Source organism: Salvelinus namaycush, chromosome 1 (assembly GCF_016432855.1).
Source record: "Salvelinus namaycush isolate Seneca chromosome 1, SaNama_1.0, whole genome shotgun sequence".
Lineage (NCBI taxonomy): Eukaryota > Metazoa > Chordata > Actinopteri > Salmoniformes > Salmonidae > Salvelinus > Salvelinus namaycush.
In genome coordinates this window covers 256,908-275,990 of record NC_052307.1, presented here as the reverse complement: position 1 = coordinate 275,990, position 19,083 = coordinate 256,908, and the positions used below count along the sequence as shown (strand labels likewise).

Here is a 19,083-nt window from a genome sequence, read left to right as displayed (position 1 = left end):
TACTGAGAGGAGAGAGATAGCAGCGGCAGCCAGGTCCTACTGAGAGGAGAGAGAGCAGCGGCAGCCAGGTCCTACTGAGAAGAGAGAGCAGCAGCCAGGTCCTACTGAGAGGAGAGAGAGCAGCAGCAGCCAGGTCCTACTGAGAGGAGAGAGAGAGCAGCGGCAGCCAGGTCCTACTGAGAGGAGAGAGCAGCGGCAGCCAGGTCCTACTGAGAGGAGAGAGAGCAGCAGCAGCCAGGTCCTACTGAGAAGAGAGAGCAGCAGCAGCAGCCAGGTCCTACTGAGAGGAGAGAGAGCAGCAGCAGCCAAGTCCTACTGAGAGGATAGAGAGAGCAGCAGCAGCCAGGTCCTACTGAGAGGAGAGAGAGAGCAGCAGCCAGGTCCTACTGAGAGGAGAGAGAGAGCAGCAGCCAGGTCCTACTGAGAGGAGAGAGAGAGCAGCAGCCAGGTCCTACTGAGAGGAGAGAGCAGCAGCAGCCAAGTCCTACTGAGAGGAGAGAGAGCAGCAGCAGCCAGGTCCTACTGAGAGGAGAGCAGCAGCCAGGTCCTACTGAGAGGAGAGAGAGAGCAGCAGCTGCCAGATCCTACTGAGAGGAGAGAGAGAGCAGCAGCAGCCAGGTCCTACTGAGAGGAGAGAGAGAGCAGCAGCAGCCAGGTCCTACTAAGAGGAGAGAGAGAGCAGCAGCAGCCAGGTCCTACTGAGAGGAGAGAGCAGCAGCAGCCAGGTCCTACTGAGAGGAGAGAGCAGCAGCAGCCAAGTCCTACTGAGAGGAGAGAGAGCAGCAGCAGCCAGGTCCTACTGAGAGGAGAGAGAGAGCAGCAGTAGCCAAGTCCTACTGAGAGGAGAGAGAGAGCAGCAGCAGCCAAGTCCTACTGAGAGGAGAGAGAGCAGCAGCAGCAGCCAAGTCCTACTGAGAGGAGAGAGAGAGCAGCAGCAGCCAAGTCCTACTGAGAGGAGAGAGAGAGCAGCAGCAGCCAAGTCCTACTGAGAGGAGAGAGAGAGCAGCAGTAGCCAAGTCCTACTGAGAGGAGAGAGAGAGCAGCAGTAGCCAAGTCCTACTGAGAGGAGAGAGAGAGCAGCAGTAGCCAAGTCCTACTGAGAGGAGAGAGAGAGCAGCAGTAGCCAAGTCCTACTGAGAGGAGAGAGAGCAGCAGCAGCCAGGTCCTACTGAGAGGAGAGAGAGCAGCAGCAGCCAGGTCCTACTGAGAGGAGAGAGAGCAGCAGCAGCCAGGTCCTACTGAGAGGAGAGAGAGAGCAGCAGCCAGGTCCTACTGAGAGGAGAGAGAGCAGCAGCCAGGTCCTACTGAGAGGAGAGAGAGAGAGCAGCAGCCAGGTCCTACTGAGAGGAGAGAGAGAGAGCAGCAGCCAGGTCCTACTGAGAGGAGAGAGAGCAGCAGCAGCCAGGTCCTACTGAGAGGAGAGAGAGCAGCAGCAGCCAGGTCCTACTGAGAGGAGAGAGAGCAGCAGCAGCCAGGTCCTACTGAGAGGAGAGAGAGCAGCAGCAGCCAGGTCCTACTGAGAAGAGAGAGAGCAGCAGCAGCAGCCAGGTCCTACTGAGAAGAGAGAGAGCAGCAGCAGCCAGGTCCTACTGAGAGGAGAGAGAGCAGCAGCCAGGTCCTACTGAGAGGAGAGAGAGAGCAGCAGCAGCCAGGTCCTACTGAGAGGAGAGAGAGAGCAGCAGCAGCCAGGTCCTACTGAGAGGAGAGAGAGAGCAGCGGCAGCCAGGTCCTACTGAGAAGAGAGAGCAGCAGCCAGGTCCTACTGAGAGGAGAGAGAGCAGCAGCAGCCAGGTCCTACTGAGAGGAGAGAGAGAGCAGCGGCAGCCAGGTCCTACTGAGAGGAGAGAGAGAGCAGCAGCAGCCAGGTCCTACTGAGAGGAGAGAGAGAGCAGCAGCAGCCAGGTCCTACTGAGAGGAGAGAGAGCAGCAGCAGCCAGGTCCTACTGAGAAGAGAGAGAGCAGCAGCAGCAGCCAGGTCCTACTGAGAAGAGAGAGAGCAGCAGCAGCCAGGTCCTACTGAGAGGAGAGAGAGAGCAGCAGCAGCCAGGTCCTACTGAGAGGAGAGAGAGAGCAGCAGCAGCCAGGTCCTACTGAGAGGAGAGAGAGAGCAGCAGCAGCCAGGTCCTACTGAGAGGAGAGAGAGAGCAGCAGCAGCCAGGTCCTACTGAGAGGAGAGAGAGAGCAGCAGCCAGGTCCTACTGAGAGGAGAGAGAGAGCAGCAGCCAGGTCCTACTGTCTGTGGTACACTACTAGTTTCATTGAGAAGTACGGCACCAAACATCTTAATTATATGGGAAACTGCAAGACCTTCTCTGCTAAAACTTAATGACAGATTCCTTGATTTTTCTCAGATTAACTGATAGATTAATAGACTATTTTGAGAAAATACTGTCTATGTTACTGGCTATGTTGTTGCTACGGTGGCTCAAGAAGGACAACCCGTAAAATTGCCGTTTTTGTCTCGATTTTCAAGTTAAGGTCTTTAGGCAGTATGCGAGCACACAAGTTCACATCACCTAGCCAAGTTCTGCAAGGAGCAAACCCAACAAACAGTATGTATGCAGACGGCGTAAAGATAAACTCTTCTACCCCTCCAGTCTACTCCGGTCGTTCTCTCACCAGGCAGGACGGACATCAGGACTTCCTGCATGTTGGAGACGATCCGTCGTCTGTTCTCTACATCCTGGTCACTCATCCCTCTCTCTCTGACCACACCCTCCAAAGCCACACCCACCGCCACCACCTGCTCCGCTCCGGGGGGCACGAGATCCGTCAACATCACCTCCTCACGACGCTCCTACACGAGAGCAAGCAGACACACAAGGGGTCATATAATAAGACATTGTTTTGGACGATAGAACGTAGAAGTGAAAGGTATCAGGTGTTCTCACCTTGGCTCTCCTCTTGTGCCACTTGTCTTTGATGTGTCTGTGAGCTTCAGAGACAGAGTCCAGCAGGACCTCACACAGAGAGCAGGTGTAGACAGCACTGGGGTTACTGCGGGACCTCTGAGACAGGCAGGAGAGAGAAAGAGGGATGGCAGTCATTGGTCGCGTCCCCCCTGCATCAACCAATGCGTTGGCTGTGCCGCCAGGCACCAGACTGCTATAACGTGATGTGGTTAGATACGTAAAATAACGATGCAGGCATTGTAAGATCTGGCATGAGTCAGCAACGTCTGGGCAGAGGAACACGCTCACAGGACTCAGGAAGTAAGTCAAGCCTCTGATTAGTTGAATAAGTTGTGTGCATGCGGGGCCAGAACAAAATGTATATAGTTGGAAATACTGAAGGATGGGAGTGACACGGTACTCCTGTCCTCTCCTGATGGATGCCACACCTTCTTCAGACGGAAGATCTCCTCTCTGCCGATCTTCTCCTCCGCCCGTTTCAGTCCCAGCAGCTCTTGGGTTGACAGAGCTGACTCGTCCACCACCAGCCCACGGTCCTCCTCACGTAGACCCCGCCTCCGGTCACGGTTCCTACAGTTCTTCCCCCCTGGAGAAACCAAGTCACGTTACCCATAGTCCAGACACCTTCCTGACTCCACAGCCATGTACATTGTGGCTTAATTGTGACTGACTGATCTACAACTAATATTGACTAGTTATTTATGAAGCAAGGTGATTTGTTGATCCGTCATTCTCCACTCGCCTTTGAAACTCTAATGTGGAACGCACCCCATGTAGATCACCTACAGACTACAGACAGCCCCACCCCATGTAGATCACCTACAGACTACAGACAGCCCCACCCCATGTAGATCACCTACAGACTACAGACAGCCCCACCCCATGTAGATCACCTACAGACTACAGACAGCCCCACCCCATGTAGATCACCTACAGACAGCCCCACCCCATGTAGATCACCTACAGACTACAGACAGCCCCACCCCATGTAGATCACCTACAGACAGCCCCACCCCATGTAGATCACCTACAGACAGCCCCACCCCATGTAGATCACCTACAGACTACAGACAGCCCCACCCCATGTAGATCACCTACAGACAGCCCCACCCCATGTAGATAACCTACAGACTACAGACAGCCCCACCCCATGTAGATCACCTACAGACAGCCCCACCCCATGTAGATAACCTACAGACTACAGACAGCCCCACCCCATGTAGATCACCTACAGACTACAGACAGCCCCACCCCATGTAGATAACCTACAGACAGCCCCACCCCATGTAGATAACCTACAGACAGCCCCACCCCATGTAGATAACCTACAGACTACAGACAGCCCCACCCCATGTAGATAACCTACAGACTACAGACAGCCCCACCCCATGTAGATAACCTACAGACTACAGACAGCCCCACCCCATGTAGATCACCTACAGACTACAGACAGCCCCACCCCATGTAGATAACCTACAGACTACAGACAGCCCCACCCCATGTAGATAACCTACAGACTACAGACAGCCCCACCCCATGTAGATCACCTACAGACTACAGACAGCCCCACCCCATGTAGATAACCTACAGACTACAGACAGCCCCACCCCATGTAGATAACCTACAGACTACAGACAGCCCCACCCCATGTAGATAACCTACAGACTACAGACAGCCCCACCCCATGTAGATCACCTACAGACTACAGACAGCCCCACCCCATGTAGATAACCTACAGACTACAGACAGCCCCACCCCATGTAGATAACCTAGAGACAGCCCCACCCCATGTAGATAACCTACAGACAGCCCCACCCCATGTAGATCACCTAGAGACAGCCCCACCCCATGTAGATAACCTACAGACAGCCCCACCCCATGTAGATCACCTACAGACTACAGACAGCCCCACCCCATGTAGATCACCTACAGACAGCCCCACCCCATGTAGATCACCTACAGACTACAGACAGCCCCACCCCATGTAGATCACCTACAGACAGCCCCACCCCATGTAGATCACCTAGAGACAGCCCCACCCCATGTAGATCACCTACAGACAGCCCCACCCCATGTAGATCACCTACAGACTACAGACAGCCCCACCCCATGTAGATCACCTACAGACAGCCCCACCCCATGTAGATCACCTAGAGACAGCCCCACCCCATGTAGATCACCTACAGACAGCCCCACCCCATGTAGATCACCTACAGACAGCCCCACCCCATGTAGATAACCTACAGACTACAGACAGCCCCACCCCATGTAGATCACCTACAGACAGCCCCACCCCATGTAGATAACCTACAGACTACAGACAGCCCCACCCCATGTAGATAACCTACAGACAGCCCCACCCCATGTAGATAACCTACAGACAGCCCCACCCCATGTAGATAACCTACAGACAGCCCCACCCCATGTAGATAACCTACAGACAGCCCCACCCCATGTAGATAACCTACAGACTACAGACAGCCCCACCCCATGTAGATAACCTACAGACTACAGACAGCCCCACCCCATGTAGATAACCTACAGACTACAGACAGCCCCACCCCATGTAGATCACCTACAGACTACAGACAGCCCCACCCCATGTAGATAACCTACAGACTACAGACAGCCCCACCCCATGTAGATCACCTACAGACTACAGACAGCCCCACCCCATGTAGATAACCTACAGACTACAGACAGCCCCACCCCATGTAGATAACCTACAGACTACAGACAGCCCCACCCCATGTAGATAACCTACAGACTACAGACAGCCCCACCCCATGTAGATCACCTACAGACTACAGACAGCCCCACCCCATGTAGATCACCTAGAGACAGCCCCACCCCATGTAGATAACCTACAGACAGCCCCACCCCATGTAGATCACCTACAGACTACAGACAGCCCCACCCCATGTAGATCACCTACAGACAGCCCCACCCCATGTAGATCACCTACAGACTACAGACAGCCCCACCCCATGTAGATCACCTACAGACAGCCCCACCCCATGTAGATCACCTAGAGACAGCCCCACCCCATGTAGATCACCTAGAGACAGCCCCACCCCATGTAGATCACCTACAGACAGCCCCACCCCATGTAGATCACCTAGAGACAGCCCCACCCCATGTAGATCACCTAGAGACAGCCCCACCCCATGTAGATCACCTAGAGACAGCCCCACCCCATGTAGATCACCTACAGACAGCCCCACCCCATGTAGATCACCTAGAGACAGCCCCACCCCATGTAGATCACCTAGAGACAGCCCCACCCCATGTAGATCACCTAGAGACAGCCCCACCCCATGTAGATCACCTAGAGACAGCCCCACCCCATGTAGATAACCTAGAGACAGCCCCACCCCATGTAGATCACCTACAGACTACAGACAGCCCCACCCCATGTAGATCACCTACAGACAGCCCCACCCCATGTAGATCACCTACAGACTACAGACAGCCCCACCCCATGTAGATCACCTAGAGACAGCCCCACCCCATGTAGATCACCTAGAGACAGCCCCACCCCATGTAGATAACCTAGAGACAGCCCCACCCCATGTAGATCACCTAGAGACAGCCCCACCCCATGTAGATAACCTAGAGACAGCCCCACCCCATGTAGATCACCTAGAGACAGCCCCACCCCATGTAGATAACCTAGAGACAGCCCCACCCCATGTAGATCACCTACAGACTACAGACAGCCCCACCCCATGTAGATCACCTACAGACTACAGACAGCCCCACCCCATGTAGATAACCTACAGACTACAGACAGCCCCACCCCATGTAGATCACCTACAGACTACAGACAGCCCCACCCCATGTAGATAACCTAGAGACAGCCCCACCCCATGTAGATCACCTAGAGACAGCCCCACCCCATGTAGATCACCTAGAGACAGCCCCACCCCATGTAGATCACCTAGAGACAGCCCCACCCCATGTAGATCACCTAAAGACAGCCCCACCCCATGTAGATAACCTACAGACTACAGACAGCCCCACCCCATGTAGATAACCTACAGACTACAGACAGCCCCACCCCATGTAGATCACCTAGAGACAGCCCCACCCCATGTAGATCACCTAAAGACAGCCCCACCCCATGTAGATCACCTAGAGACAGCCCCACCCCATGTAGATAACCTAGAGACAGCCCCACCCCATGTAGATAACCTAGAGACAGCCCCACCCCATGTAGATCACCTACAGACTACAGACAGCCCCACCCCATGTAGATCACCTAGAGACAGCCCCACCCCATGTAGATCACCTAGAGACAGCCCCACCCCATGTAGATCACCTACAGACTACAGACAGCCCCACCCCATGTAGATCACCTACAGACTACAGACAGCCCCACCCCATGTAGATCACCTAGAGACAGCCCCACCCCATGTAGATCACCTAGAGACAGCCCCACCCCATGTAGATCACCTAGAGACAGCCCCACCCCATGTAGATAACCTAGAGACAGCCCCACCCCATGTAGATAACCTAGAGACAGCCCCACCCCATGTAGATCACCTAGAGACAGCCCCACCCCATGTAGATCACCTACAGACTACAGACAGCCCCACCCCATGTAGATCACCTACAGACAGCCCCACCCCATGTAGATCACCTACAGACAGCCCCACCCCATGTAGATCACCTACAGACAGCCCCACCCCATGTAGATCACCTACAGACAGCCCCACCCCATGTAGATCACCTACAGACAGCCCCACCCCATGTAGATAACCTACAGACTACAGACAGCCCCACCCCATGCCTACTGAAGATAACCCAGCTGTGTTGTCTGTCTGAGCTGTGTTGTCTACCTGAGCTGTGTTGTCTACCTGAGCTGTGTTGTCTACCTGAGCTGTGTTGTCTACCTGAGCTGTGTTGTCTACCTGAGCTGTGTTGTCTACCTGAGCTGGGAGCTGTGTTGTCAGCGTTGTCTCTCCGTCCCTGCTCCCAGTCCTCTCCTGGGTCCTCTCCCTGAGACGTTCTCCTCCAGCGCTGTGAGGGGCGCTCTCTCCAGTTCTCCTCCCGGCCCTCAACCAGGCCATCTGCCTGCTGGCTCTCTGGGTACCTGCAAAGTGTTAGCATGGCAATTTAGTGTGACATGTTTTCCTACGGGAAATGTTCAGTTTTAGGAATACGTGTATTTGGTACCTGGGTCTCTGGAAACCCTCCCTCTGAGAGGGGCTTTGCCCCCGCTTGAACACCGCCCCCCCAGGGGAACTGCTGAGGGGCCCCATCCCTCCCTTCTTGGGGCTGGCACGGTAGAACCCACCGTGGCCTCCCCTCTTCCCCTGGCCACCCCTCTCCGGCTTGGGGCTGTATCCTCTCCCAGAGTCCTGGTTCCTCCAGGCCTCTGCCTCGTTTGCCACCGCGACCCTTTCCCGGCCTCCCTGTTTAGGGTAACGTGGCCTGCCTCCTGACTCTTCCATGGTGTTTCTACTAGGCCTGTGGGGAGACAAGGAGAGAAGTGGCTAGTTCAAATCAAATGCATTGCTACTTCTGGGGAATATAGTAGTGACCACTAGCTCTGGTCCAGGGGGTTTGTGGAGGAACGCACACTAACGAAACCCTGGACAATCGCTAAGTGACCACTAGCTCTGGTCCAGGGGGTTTGTGGAGGAACGCACACTAACGAAACCCTGGACAATCGCTAAATGACCACTAGCTCTGGTCCAGGGGGTTTGTGGAGGAACGCACACTAACGAAACCCTGGACAATCGCTAAGTGACCATTAGCTCTGGTCCAGGGTGTTTGTGGAGGAACGCACACTAACGAAACCCTGGACAATCGCTAAGTGACCACTAGCTCTGGTCCAGGGTGTTTGTGGAGGAACGCACACTAACGAAACCCTGGACAATCGCTAAGTGACCACTAGCTCTGGTCCAGGGGGTTTGTGGAGGAACGCACACTAACGAAACCCTGGACAATCGCTAAGTGACCACTAGCTCTGGTCCAGGGGGTTTGTGGAGGAACGCACACTAACGAAACCCTGGACAATCGCTAAGTGGCCACTAGCTCTGGTCCAGGGGGTTTGTGGAGGAACGCACACTAACGAAACCCTGGACAATCGCTAAGTGACCACTAGCTCTGGTCCAGGGTGTTTGTGGAGGAACGCACACTAACGAAACCCTGGACAATCGCTAAGTGACCACTAGCTCTGGTCCAGGGTGTTTGTGGAGGAACGCACACTAACGAAACCCTGGACAATCGCTAAGTGACCACTAGCTCTGGTCCAGGGGGTTTGTGGAGGAACGCACACTAACGAAACCCTGGACAATCGCTAAGTGACCACTAGCTCTGGTCCAGGGGGTTTGTGGAGGAACGCACACTAACGAAACCCTGGACAATCGCTAAGTGACCACTAGCTCTGGTCCAGGGGGTTTGTGGAGGAACGCACACTAACGAAACCCTGGACAATCGCTAAGTGACCACTAGCTCTGGTCCAGGGGGTTTGTGGAGGAACGCACACTAACGAAACCCTGGACAATCGCTAAGTGACCACTAGCTCACACAGGTAATGACAGTTCATTCATTTGGCTTACCTCTATATCTGTTACTAACTCAAAAGCTAGGCTAGCTAACTAGCTAAAGTTAGCTGCTAGCAGTTTGGCACTTCAACCATTAAGGCCCAACGGTTTACGAACAACTGTCAGCGCGTTGTGTGCATCACATATTAGCTAGCTAATAAGACTTTCGTTACATTTTAAAACAACTTGACTTGGCAGGTTTTTTTGTTGCGCTAGCTGTTAGCATGTTGTCACAAGGTTGCTGGGTAACTAAAGCCACCATGACGTGACATTTAGCTAGCTTGCTACTGACTTCTTGCTTAGCTAAGCCTAAATACTTCGGGTTGGCATGTGTTGGATCTAACGTTATTACTACAAAACCAGTAGCTAGCCGTCTGATTTCACCATCTGACCTCTCTGTTGTGGAATGAAACCGCTAATGTGATAGCTAACTATCTACATTAGTTAGCCTGATATCTAGCTGGCTACCAGTCATTGCTGACTACTCATGCTACCTGTCCATTGGGATGCACTGCTAGTTAGCTAATAGACAAACAAAACTGGTTACCATAATAGGCAGATATTTAGAAATACCTTTTGTCTTTGTATGGTCAGCATACTACTGTGTTTATTCGGTATCGTTAGTTTAAATAGCACAACACAGATGATACATTATATTGACCAGATAGATACTCAAGCCGCCACTCAAACAACGAACAGAAACGTCTTCAGGGCAGTCGGGAGGACGCAGGGTAAATTGGGACCATTCTAGCCAATGAGGGGGCAGATACGCGTGTGAACAACGAGCGGTCCGGTCTAGAAGTACTTCACGACTGCAGGGTAACTGACACTTTACGTATCACCTTTATGCACAATACATCCATTGAATTATTCAAATAATTGCTGCTGAGAACAATTTTTTTGTTCCATCACTCATAGATTTGTAACATTTTATATTCATTCAATGTCTGTTATGTTTTTAGATGAGGTGATGGCATTGATTCTGCTTGTGCTGCCCCCTGAGATCACTGAGCGCTATTGTGCATGTGACGTGAGTCCCACAAACCGCAACCCGGATATTGACAGACCATGACATGTCATGCCCTCCCCATTGAGTAGTAGATTGCATGTACTGTATGTATCAAGGTGATAGCTAGATGCTTATCAATATTAGTTACAATGCATTCGGAAGGTATTCAGTATGCTTGACTTTTTCCACATTTTGTTACTTTACAGCCTTATTCTAAAATTGATACAATTTTTATCTTTATTTAACTAGGCAAGTCAGTTAAGAACAAATTCTTGTTTTCAATGACGGCCTAGGAACAGTGGGTTAACTGGTCTAGGAACAGTGGGTTAACTGGTCTAGGAACAGTGGGTTAACTGGTCTAGGAACAGTGGGTTAACTGGTCTAGGAACAGTGGGTTAACTGGTCTAGGAACAGTGGGTTAACTGGTCTAGGAACAGTGGGTTAACTGGTCTAGGAACAGTGGGTTAACTGGTCTAGGAACAGTGGGTTAACTGGTCTAGGAACAGTGGGTTAACTGGTCTAGGAACAGTGGGTTAAACTGGTCTAGGAACAGTGGGTTAACTGGTCTAGGAACAGTGGGTTAACTGGTCTAGGAACAGTGGGTTAACTGGTCTAGGAACAGTGGGTTAACTGGTCTAGGAACAGTGGGTTAACTGCCTTGTTCAGGGGCAAAACGACAGATATTTACCTTGTCAGCTCTGGGATTCAATCTTGCAACCTTTTGGTTACTAGTCCAACACTCTAACCACTAGGCTACCTGCTGCCTTTTTTTCCCCTAATCAATCTTTACACAATACCCCATAATGACAAAGAGAAAACTTTTTTTTTTTTACATTTCTGCAAATTTATTAAAAATCAAAAAACATAAATATCTTATTTACATAAGTATTCATACCCTTTGCTATGAGACTACAAATTGATCATCCTTCAGACGTTTCTACGATTTTATTGGAGTCCACTTGTGGTAAATTCAATTGATTGGACATGATTTGGAAAGGCACACACCTGTCTATATAAGGTCCCACAGTTGACAGTGCGTGTCAGTGTAACAGTTTAACTTTAGTCCGTCCCCTCTTTCCGACCCGGGCGCGAACCAGGGACCCTCTGCACACATCAACAACAGTCACCCACGAAGCGTCGTTACCCATCGCTCCACAAAAGCCGCGGCTCTTGCAGAGCAAGGGGAACCACTACTTAAAGGTCTCAGCAAGTGACGTCACCGATTGAAAGGCTATTAGCGCGCACCACCGCTAACTAGCTAGCCATTTCACATCGGTTACATTCACCCCCCTTTCGACCTCCTCCTTTTCCGCAGCAACCAGTGATCCGGGTCACTGCAGAATCTTTTGGTGCAGGAGTTAAGGAAGGGAGACTTAAAACAGGATTGAGTGAAGTAGCAGGAAGTATGATGAATGAGCAGCGGACGGAGAGCCTGACATCTTTGATGAAATTACTTTCTATCGTTCAGTCTAATACGGCGTTTGATTTATTTTTGTAGCGCTTCATCAGAAACATGTTTTTCGTAAGTAGTTAGCCCTAACTATGCTCTAAATTTAGCTGGAATTTAGCTCGAAAGGATTTGAGAAATATAATTGGTTGAGGATAGGCCTATGATATTGGCCAACGTCTCGTCTTGCTCTGCCAGAATATCAGATCTCAACAACGATTGGAGAAGTGTTGAACATCACCACATCGTTAATTAAGAAAGTACATTTGCACATGGAAATGTTCTTTAAACTTCCATAGACGGCCACATAAAGAAGTCAAATCTGATGTGTGCAGAGGGTCCCTGGTTCGCGCCCGGGTCGGGGCGAGGGGACGTACTAAAGTTATACTGTTACATACACAATAAGTGCTAGAGCGCATATGATGTTGCTTCATGTAAACCGGATGCAACACGGACAGTCCATGAATCGGTGTATGGGAACAGGAGTAGATTACCTTGAAAACAACAGTCGGACATCTTGGACGCAGTCTCCAGTTCTTATTATATCTCAGTGGTAATGGATCTTGTTTCAGGCGTTTCACGTATTTAGCTTATTCTGTGCGTATCCTTACTAGTGAAAGTCAGCAGAAAACGGATTAAATCACAGAATCAGCCTCTTTGGGCGTTCCACAAAACACACTTCATTCTTTCTGTCATTAGTTTCAGGTTTTTAATCTCCCATCACGCACAAGTACAGTGAAATGCCTTTACTGCCTTGTTGGGGTTAGAGCCTGCATAATCCATAACAATGTAATACTACAAATAACAAGGTAGAACAAAAACACACAAGATATAAGAATAAGAAGAACATAATAAATTAAGTAAGCTGTATATGGTATTTGAGAATTAACCAATGATATTAGGCCACTCTTGGCCATGATTACAGACACCTGTGTGTCTTTTGACACTATATAAACGAGTCATCCCGCAGTGTTTGTGACTGTACCCTGATGAAGACAGCTTGGCTGTCGAAATGTTGGTAATTACATTTTTGCATCTGAGCTCCTAGAGTGTGCGGCTCTCCTTTATTTTTCAGTTTTCTACTCCGCTAGCCAGCACCTCGCCTAAATAGGTGTGCCTTTCTTTTTCTTCTAGATTGCTGAGGTAAGGTACCTAACATCACCTAGGTAACTAGCGAACTACATTTGTTTATCTAAATCAAAAGTTAGCCAGCTAGCTTTCATAATACGCTAGCTAGACATTCCAAAGCATATCAATGTAAGTACCCAGCTGCTATCTGATGATGAGATTTGTAAGATAACATTAGCTTTGTTAGGTTATGTTAGCTAGCTAACTAATTCATCATTCAATTAATAACTAGCTAATTAGCTAGCTAACTATCTACCGCAGAGGCAAACGTGACTATATGTGTTCTATTTGGAGTGTGATTCCATCAACATCTGCAGCGGCCTCAGCATCAACAGGAACTAGGGTAAGTCACCTTCTAAAATCTTACAGAAATGTACGAAATCTTTCCATGACTCAACACCCCTTCAAATTAGTGGATTCGGCTATTTCAGCCACATCTGTTGCTGACAGGTTGATAAAATCGAGCACACAAGCCATGCAATCTCCATAGACAAACATTGGCAGTAAAATGGCCTTACTGAAGAGCTCAGTGACTTTCAATGTGGCACCGTCATAGGACGCCACCTTTCTAACAAGTCAGTTCGTCAAATTTCTGCCCTGCTAGAGCTGCCCCGATCAACTGTAAGTTCTGTTATTGTGAAGTGGAAACATCTAGGAGCAACAACGGTTCAGCCGCGAAGTGGTAGGCCACACAAGCTCACAGAAAGGGACCGCCGAGTGCTGAAGCGTGTAGCGCGTAAAAAATATTCTGTGCTCGGTTGCAATACTCACTACCGAGTTCCAAACTGCCTCTAGAAGCAACATCAGCACAAGAACTGTTCATCGGGAGCTTCATGAAATGGGTTTCCATGGCTGAGCAGCCACACACAAGCCTAAGATCACCATGCGCAATGCCAAGCGTTGGCTGGAGTGCTGTAAAGCTCGCCGCCAATGGACTCTGGAGCAGTAGAAACGCGTTCTCTGGAGTGATGAATCACGTTTCACCATCTGGCAGTCCGACGGACGCATCTGGGTTTGGCGGATGCCAGGAGAACGCTACCTGCCCGAATGCAAAGTGCCAACTGTAAAGTCTGGTGGAGGAGGAATAATGGTCTGGAGCTGTTTTTCATGGTTCAGGCCCCTTAGTTCCAGTGAAGGGAAATCTTAATGCTACAGCATACAATGACATTCTAGACGATTCTGTGCTTCCAACTTTGTGGCAACAGTTTCCTGTTTCAGCATTAAAGTGAGGTCCATATAGAAATGGTTTGCCGAGATTGGTGTGGAAGAACTTGACTGGCCTGCACAGAGCCCTGACCTCAACCCCATCGAACACCTTTGGGATGAATTGGAGCGCCGACTGCGAGCCAGGCCTAATCGCCCGACATCAGTGCCCGACCTGTTATAGCAGCAAATACAGCTACAGCGCATAATTATGTCTGAAACATCCTCTCATCACTCAGAATCATGTAGGGAGACTGGAACACCTCTCATCACTATGTAGGGAGACTGGAACACCTCTCATCACTCAGAATCATGTAGGGAGACTGGAACACCTCTCATCACTCAGAATCATGTAGGGAGACTGGAACACCTCTCATCATTATGTAGGGAGACTGGAACACCTCTCATCACTCAGAATCATGTAGGGAGACTGGAACACCTCTCATCACTCAGAATCATGTAGGGAGACTGGAACACCTCTCATCACTCAGAATCATGTAGGGAGACTGGAACACCTCTCACCACACAGAATCATGTAGGGAAACTGGAACACATCTCATCACTCAGAATCATGTAGGGAGACTGGAACACCTCTCACCACACAGAATCATGTAGGGAGACTGGAACACATCTCATCATTTTGTAGGGAGACTGGAACACCTCTCACCACACAGAATCATGTAGGGAGACTGGAACACATCTCATCACTCATCATTTTGTAGGGAGACTGGAACACCTCTCATTATTATGTAGGGAGACTGGAACACCTCTCATCATTATGTAGGGAGACTGGAACACCTCTCATCATTATGTAGGGAGACTGGAACACCTCTCATCATTATGTAGGGAGACTGGAACACCTCTCACCACACAGAACTATTGGTCACATACACATGTTTAGCAGATGTTATTGTGGGTGTAGTGAAATGCTTGTGTTTCTAGCTCCGACAGTGCAGTAATATCTAACAAGTAATATCTAACAAATTACACAAAATATACCCAATACACACACATCTAAGTAAAGGAATGATGAATTAAGAATATATAAATATATGGACGAACAATGCCAGAGCGGCAGAGACTAAAATGCAGTATAATAGAATACAGTATATACATATGAGATAGTAATGCAAAATATGTAAACATTATTAAAGTGACATTATTAAAGTGACTAGTGATCCATTTACTAAAGTGGCCGATGATTTCAAGTCTGTATGTAGGCAGCAGCCTCTCTGTGCTAGTGATGGCTGTTTAACAGTCTGATGGCCTTGAGATAGAAGCTGTTTTTCAGTCTCTCTGTCCCAGCTTTGATGCACCTGTACTGACCTCGCCTTCTGGATGATAGCGGGGTGAACAGGCAGTGGCTCGGGTGGTTGTTGTCCTTGATGATCTTTTTGGAAACCGCTCAGGGATTTCACCATGAGGCCAATTTAAAACAGTTACATAGTTTAATGGCTGTGATAGGAGAACACTGAGGATGAATCAACAACATTGTAGTTACTCCACAATACTAACCTAAATGACAGAGTGAAAAGAAGGAAGCCTGTACAGAATACAAATATTTTAAAACATGCATCCTGTTTGCAACAAGACACTAACATAATACTGCAAAAAAATGTGGCAAAGGAATGCACTTTATATCCTGAAAACAAGCGTTATGTTTGGGGAAAATCCAACACAACACATCCCTGATTACCAGTCTTCATATTTTCAAGCATGGTGGTGGCTGCATCATGTTATGGGTATTCTTGCAGTCATTAAGGACTGGAGAGTTTTTCAGGATAAATAAGAAATGGAAAGGAGTAAAGCACAGGCAACATCCTAGAGGAAAACCTGGTTCAGTCTGCTTTCCACCAGACACTGGGAGGTGAAGCACAGGCAACATCCTAGAGGAAAACCTGGTTCAGTCTGCTTTCCACCAGACACTGGGAGATGAAGCACAGACAACATCCTAGAGGTCAACCTGGTTCAGTCTGCTTTCCACCAGACACTGGGAGATGAAGGACAGGCAACATCCTAGAGGAAAACCTGGTTCAGTCTGCTTCACACCAGACACTGGGAGATGAAGCACAGGCAACATCCTAGAGGAAAACCTGGTTCAGTCTGCTTTCCACCAGACACTGGGACATGAAGCCCAGGCAACATCCTAGAGGAAAACCTGGTTCAGTCTGCTTTCCACCAGACACTGGGACATGAAGGACAGGCAACATCCTAGAGGAGAACCTGGTTCAGTCTGCTTTCCACCAGACACTGGGAGGTGAAGGACAGGCAACATCCTAGAGGAGAACCTGGTTCAGTCTGCTTTCCACCAGACACTGGGAGGTGAAGGACAGGCAACATCCTAGAGGAAAACCTGGTTCAGTCTGCTTTCCACCAGACACTGGGAGATGAATTCACCTTTCAGCAGGACAATAACCTAAAACACAAGGCCAAATCAACACTGGAATTGCTTACCAAGAAGACAGTGAATATTTCTGAATGGCTGAGTTATAATTCTGACTTAAATCTCCTTGAAAATCTATGGCAAGACCTGAAAATGGTTGTCTAACCATGATCAATAACCAATTTGACAGAGCTTGAATAATTTTGAAAGAATAATGGACAAATATTGTACAATCCAGGTGTGGAAAGCTCTTAGACTTACCCAGAAAGACTCACAGCTGTAATCTCTGGACAAGGTGATTCTAACATGTATTGACTCAGGTGGTGAATAGTTATCTGATCAAGATACGGTGCCGTCGGAAAGTATTCAGACCCCTTGACTTTTTACACATTTTGTTATGTAACAGCCTTACTCTAAAATTGATTAAATACACACACACACACACACACACACACACACACACACACACACACACACACACACACACACACACACACACACACACACACACACACACACACACACACACACACACACACACAGATCCAGCTCAGAGGCCCAGCTCATGAGCTCCATCAGCAATAGATGTGAATATAAAAAGGAAAATGAATGTGTTTATTCCATAAATATTAGTGCATTGAATTGTGTTGTATCGCATTGAATCGTGTTGTATCGCATTGAATCGTGTTGTATCGCATTGAATCGTGTTGTATCGCATTGAATCGTGTTGTATGGCATTGAATCATGTTGTATGGCATTGAATCGCGTTGTATGGCATTGAATCGCGTTGTATGGCATTGAATCGTGTTGTATCGCATTGAATCGTATTCACTCCCTGGACAGGACGCTAGTCCATCACCTGGACAGGACACTAGTCCACCCCCTGGACAGGACACTAGTCCATCACCCGGACAGGACACTAGTCCATCACCCGGACAGGACACTAGTCCATCACCCGGACAGGACACTAGTCCACCCCCTGGACAGGACACTAGTCCACCCCCTGGACACCCGGACGTCACACTAGTCCACCCCCTGGACAGGACACTAGTCCACCCCCTGGACAGGACACTAGTCTATCACCCGGACAGGACACTAGTCCACCCCCTGGACAGGACACTAGTCCACCCCCTGGACACCCGGACGTCACACTAGTCCACCCCCTGGACAGGACACTAGTCCACCCCCTGGACAGGACACTAGTCCACCCCCTGGACAGGACACTAGTCCACCCCCTTGACAGGACACTAGTCCACCCCCTGGACAGGACACTAGTCTACAGTATCTCCTGTTTCTGTAGTGAGACAGATTGATGTACAGGACACCCCCTGGACAGGACACTAGTCTATAGTATCTCCTGTTTCTGTAGTGAGACAGATTGATGTACAGGACACCCCCTGGACAGGACACTAGTCTATAGTATCTCCTGTTTCTGTAGTGAGACAGATTGATGTACAGGACACCCCCTGGACAGGACACTAGTCTATAGTATCTCCTGTTTCTGTAGTGAGACAGATTGATGTAGAGGACACCCCCTGGACAGGACACTAGTCCACCCCCTTGACAGGACACTAGTCCACCCCCTGGACAGGACACTAGTCTATAGTATCTCCTGTTTCTGTAGTGAGACAGATTGATGTACAGGACACCCCCTGGACAGGACACTAGTCTATAGTATCTCCTGTTTCTGTAGTGAGACAGATTGATGTACAGGACACCCCCTGGACAGGACACTAGTCTATAGTATCTCCTGTTTCTGTAGTGATACAGATTGATGTACAGGACACCCCCTGGACAGGACACTAGTCTATAGTATCTCCTGTTTCTGTAGTGAGACAGATTGATGTACAGGACACCCCCTGGACAGGACACTAGTCTATAGTATCTCCTGTTTCTGTAGTGAGACAGATTGATGTACAGGACACCCCCTGGACAGGACGCTAGTCTATCAAACTGCTGATATACCGGTACCTTATGACCTGTAAGGAAGCACTCCATTCAGATACATACATCCCTCAAATGGAACAATGTGAAGAAGAAAATACTGGAGGATGACAGACTAACACTTCACAATAGTTTACATATAAACAAAAACAATGTGTATTCAAAACAATTAGTGTTTACTGGATATAAATTGCAATACTATCAGGATGTAAATTTTTATTAGCAACCATGATTATTATCAACAACAACAAAAAAATTCACTAATTGAAAACTCTCGCTGTTCTCTTATAAAAAAATACCCAGTTTTTATAAAAGTAAATCTATGTTTGCTAGTTGGAGACAGTTCAGCTCAGGTTAGTCCACGTCAGCTGATTCCGTCCCTTCAGTTGTTCTGTGATTCTATAATTCCATAGAATGTTCTAGATTGTTCACGAAGAAGCCTTTTCAAACAGTGATTCTGAATTCCATTTCAGTTGATCAGGAGCTGAATTCAACGAGAGTGT

At 49.1% G+C, this 19,083-nt stretch overlaps 1 protein-coding gene across 1 annotated transcript; it reads right to left on the bottom strand.

Moving 5' to 3' along the window:
• Positions 1–2,512: 2,512 nt before the first annotated feature.
• LOC120050024 (terminal uridylyltransferase 7-like) lies at positions 2,513–10,180 on the bottom strand. The gene is made up of 6 exons (XM_038996622.1): positions 10,040–10,180; positions 8,091–8,384; positions 7,844–8,007; positions 3,341–3,498; positions 2,892–3,008; positions 2,513–2,797 (listed from the first exon to the last, which is right to left on the bottom strand). The coding sequence occupies exons 2-6, from the start codon at positions 8,366–8,368 to the stop codon at positions 2,513–2,515; spliced, it is 1,002 nt and encodes a 333-aa protein (XP_038852550.1). The 5' UTR covers positions 8,369–8,384; positions 10,040–10,180.
• Positions 10,181–19,083: the final 8,903 nt, after the last annotated feature.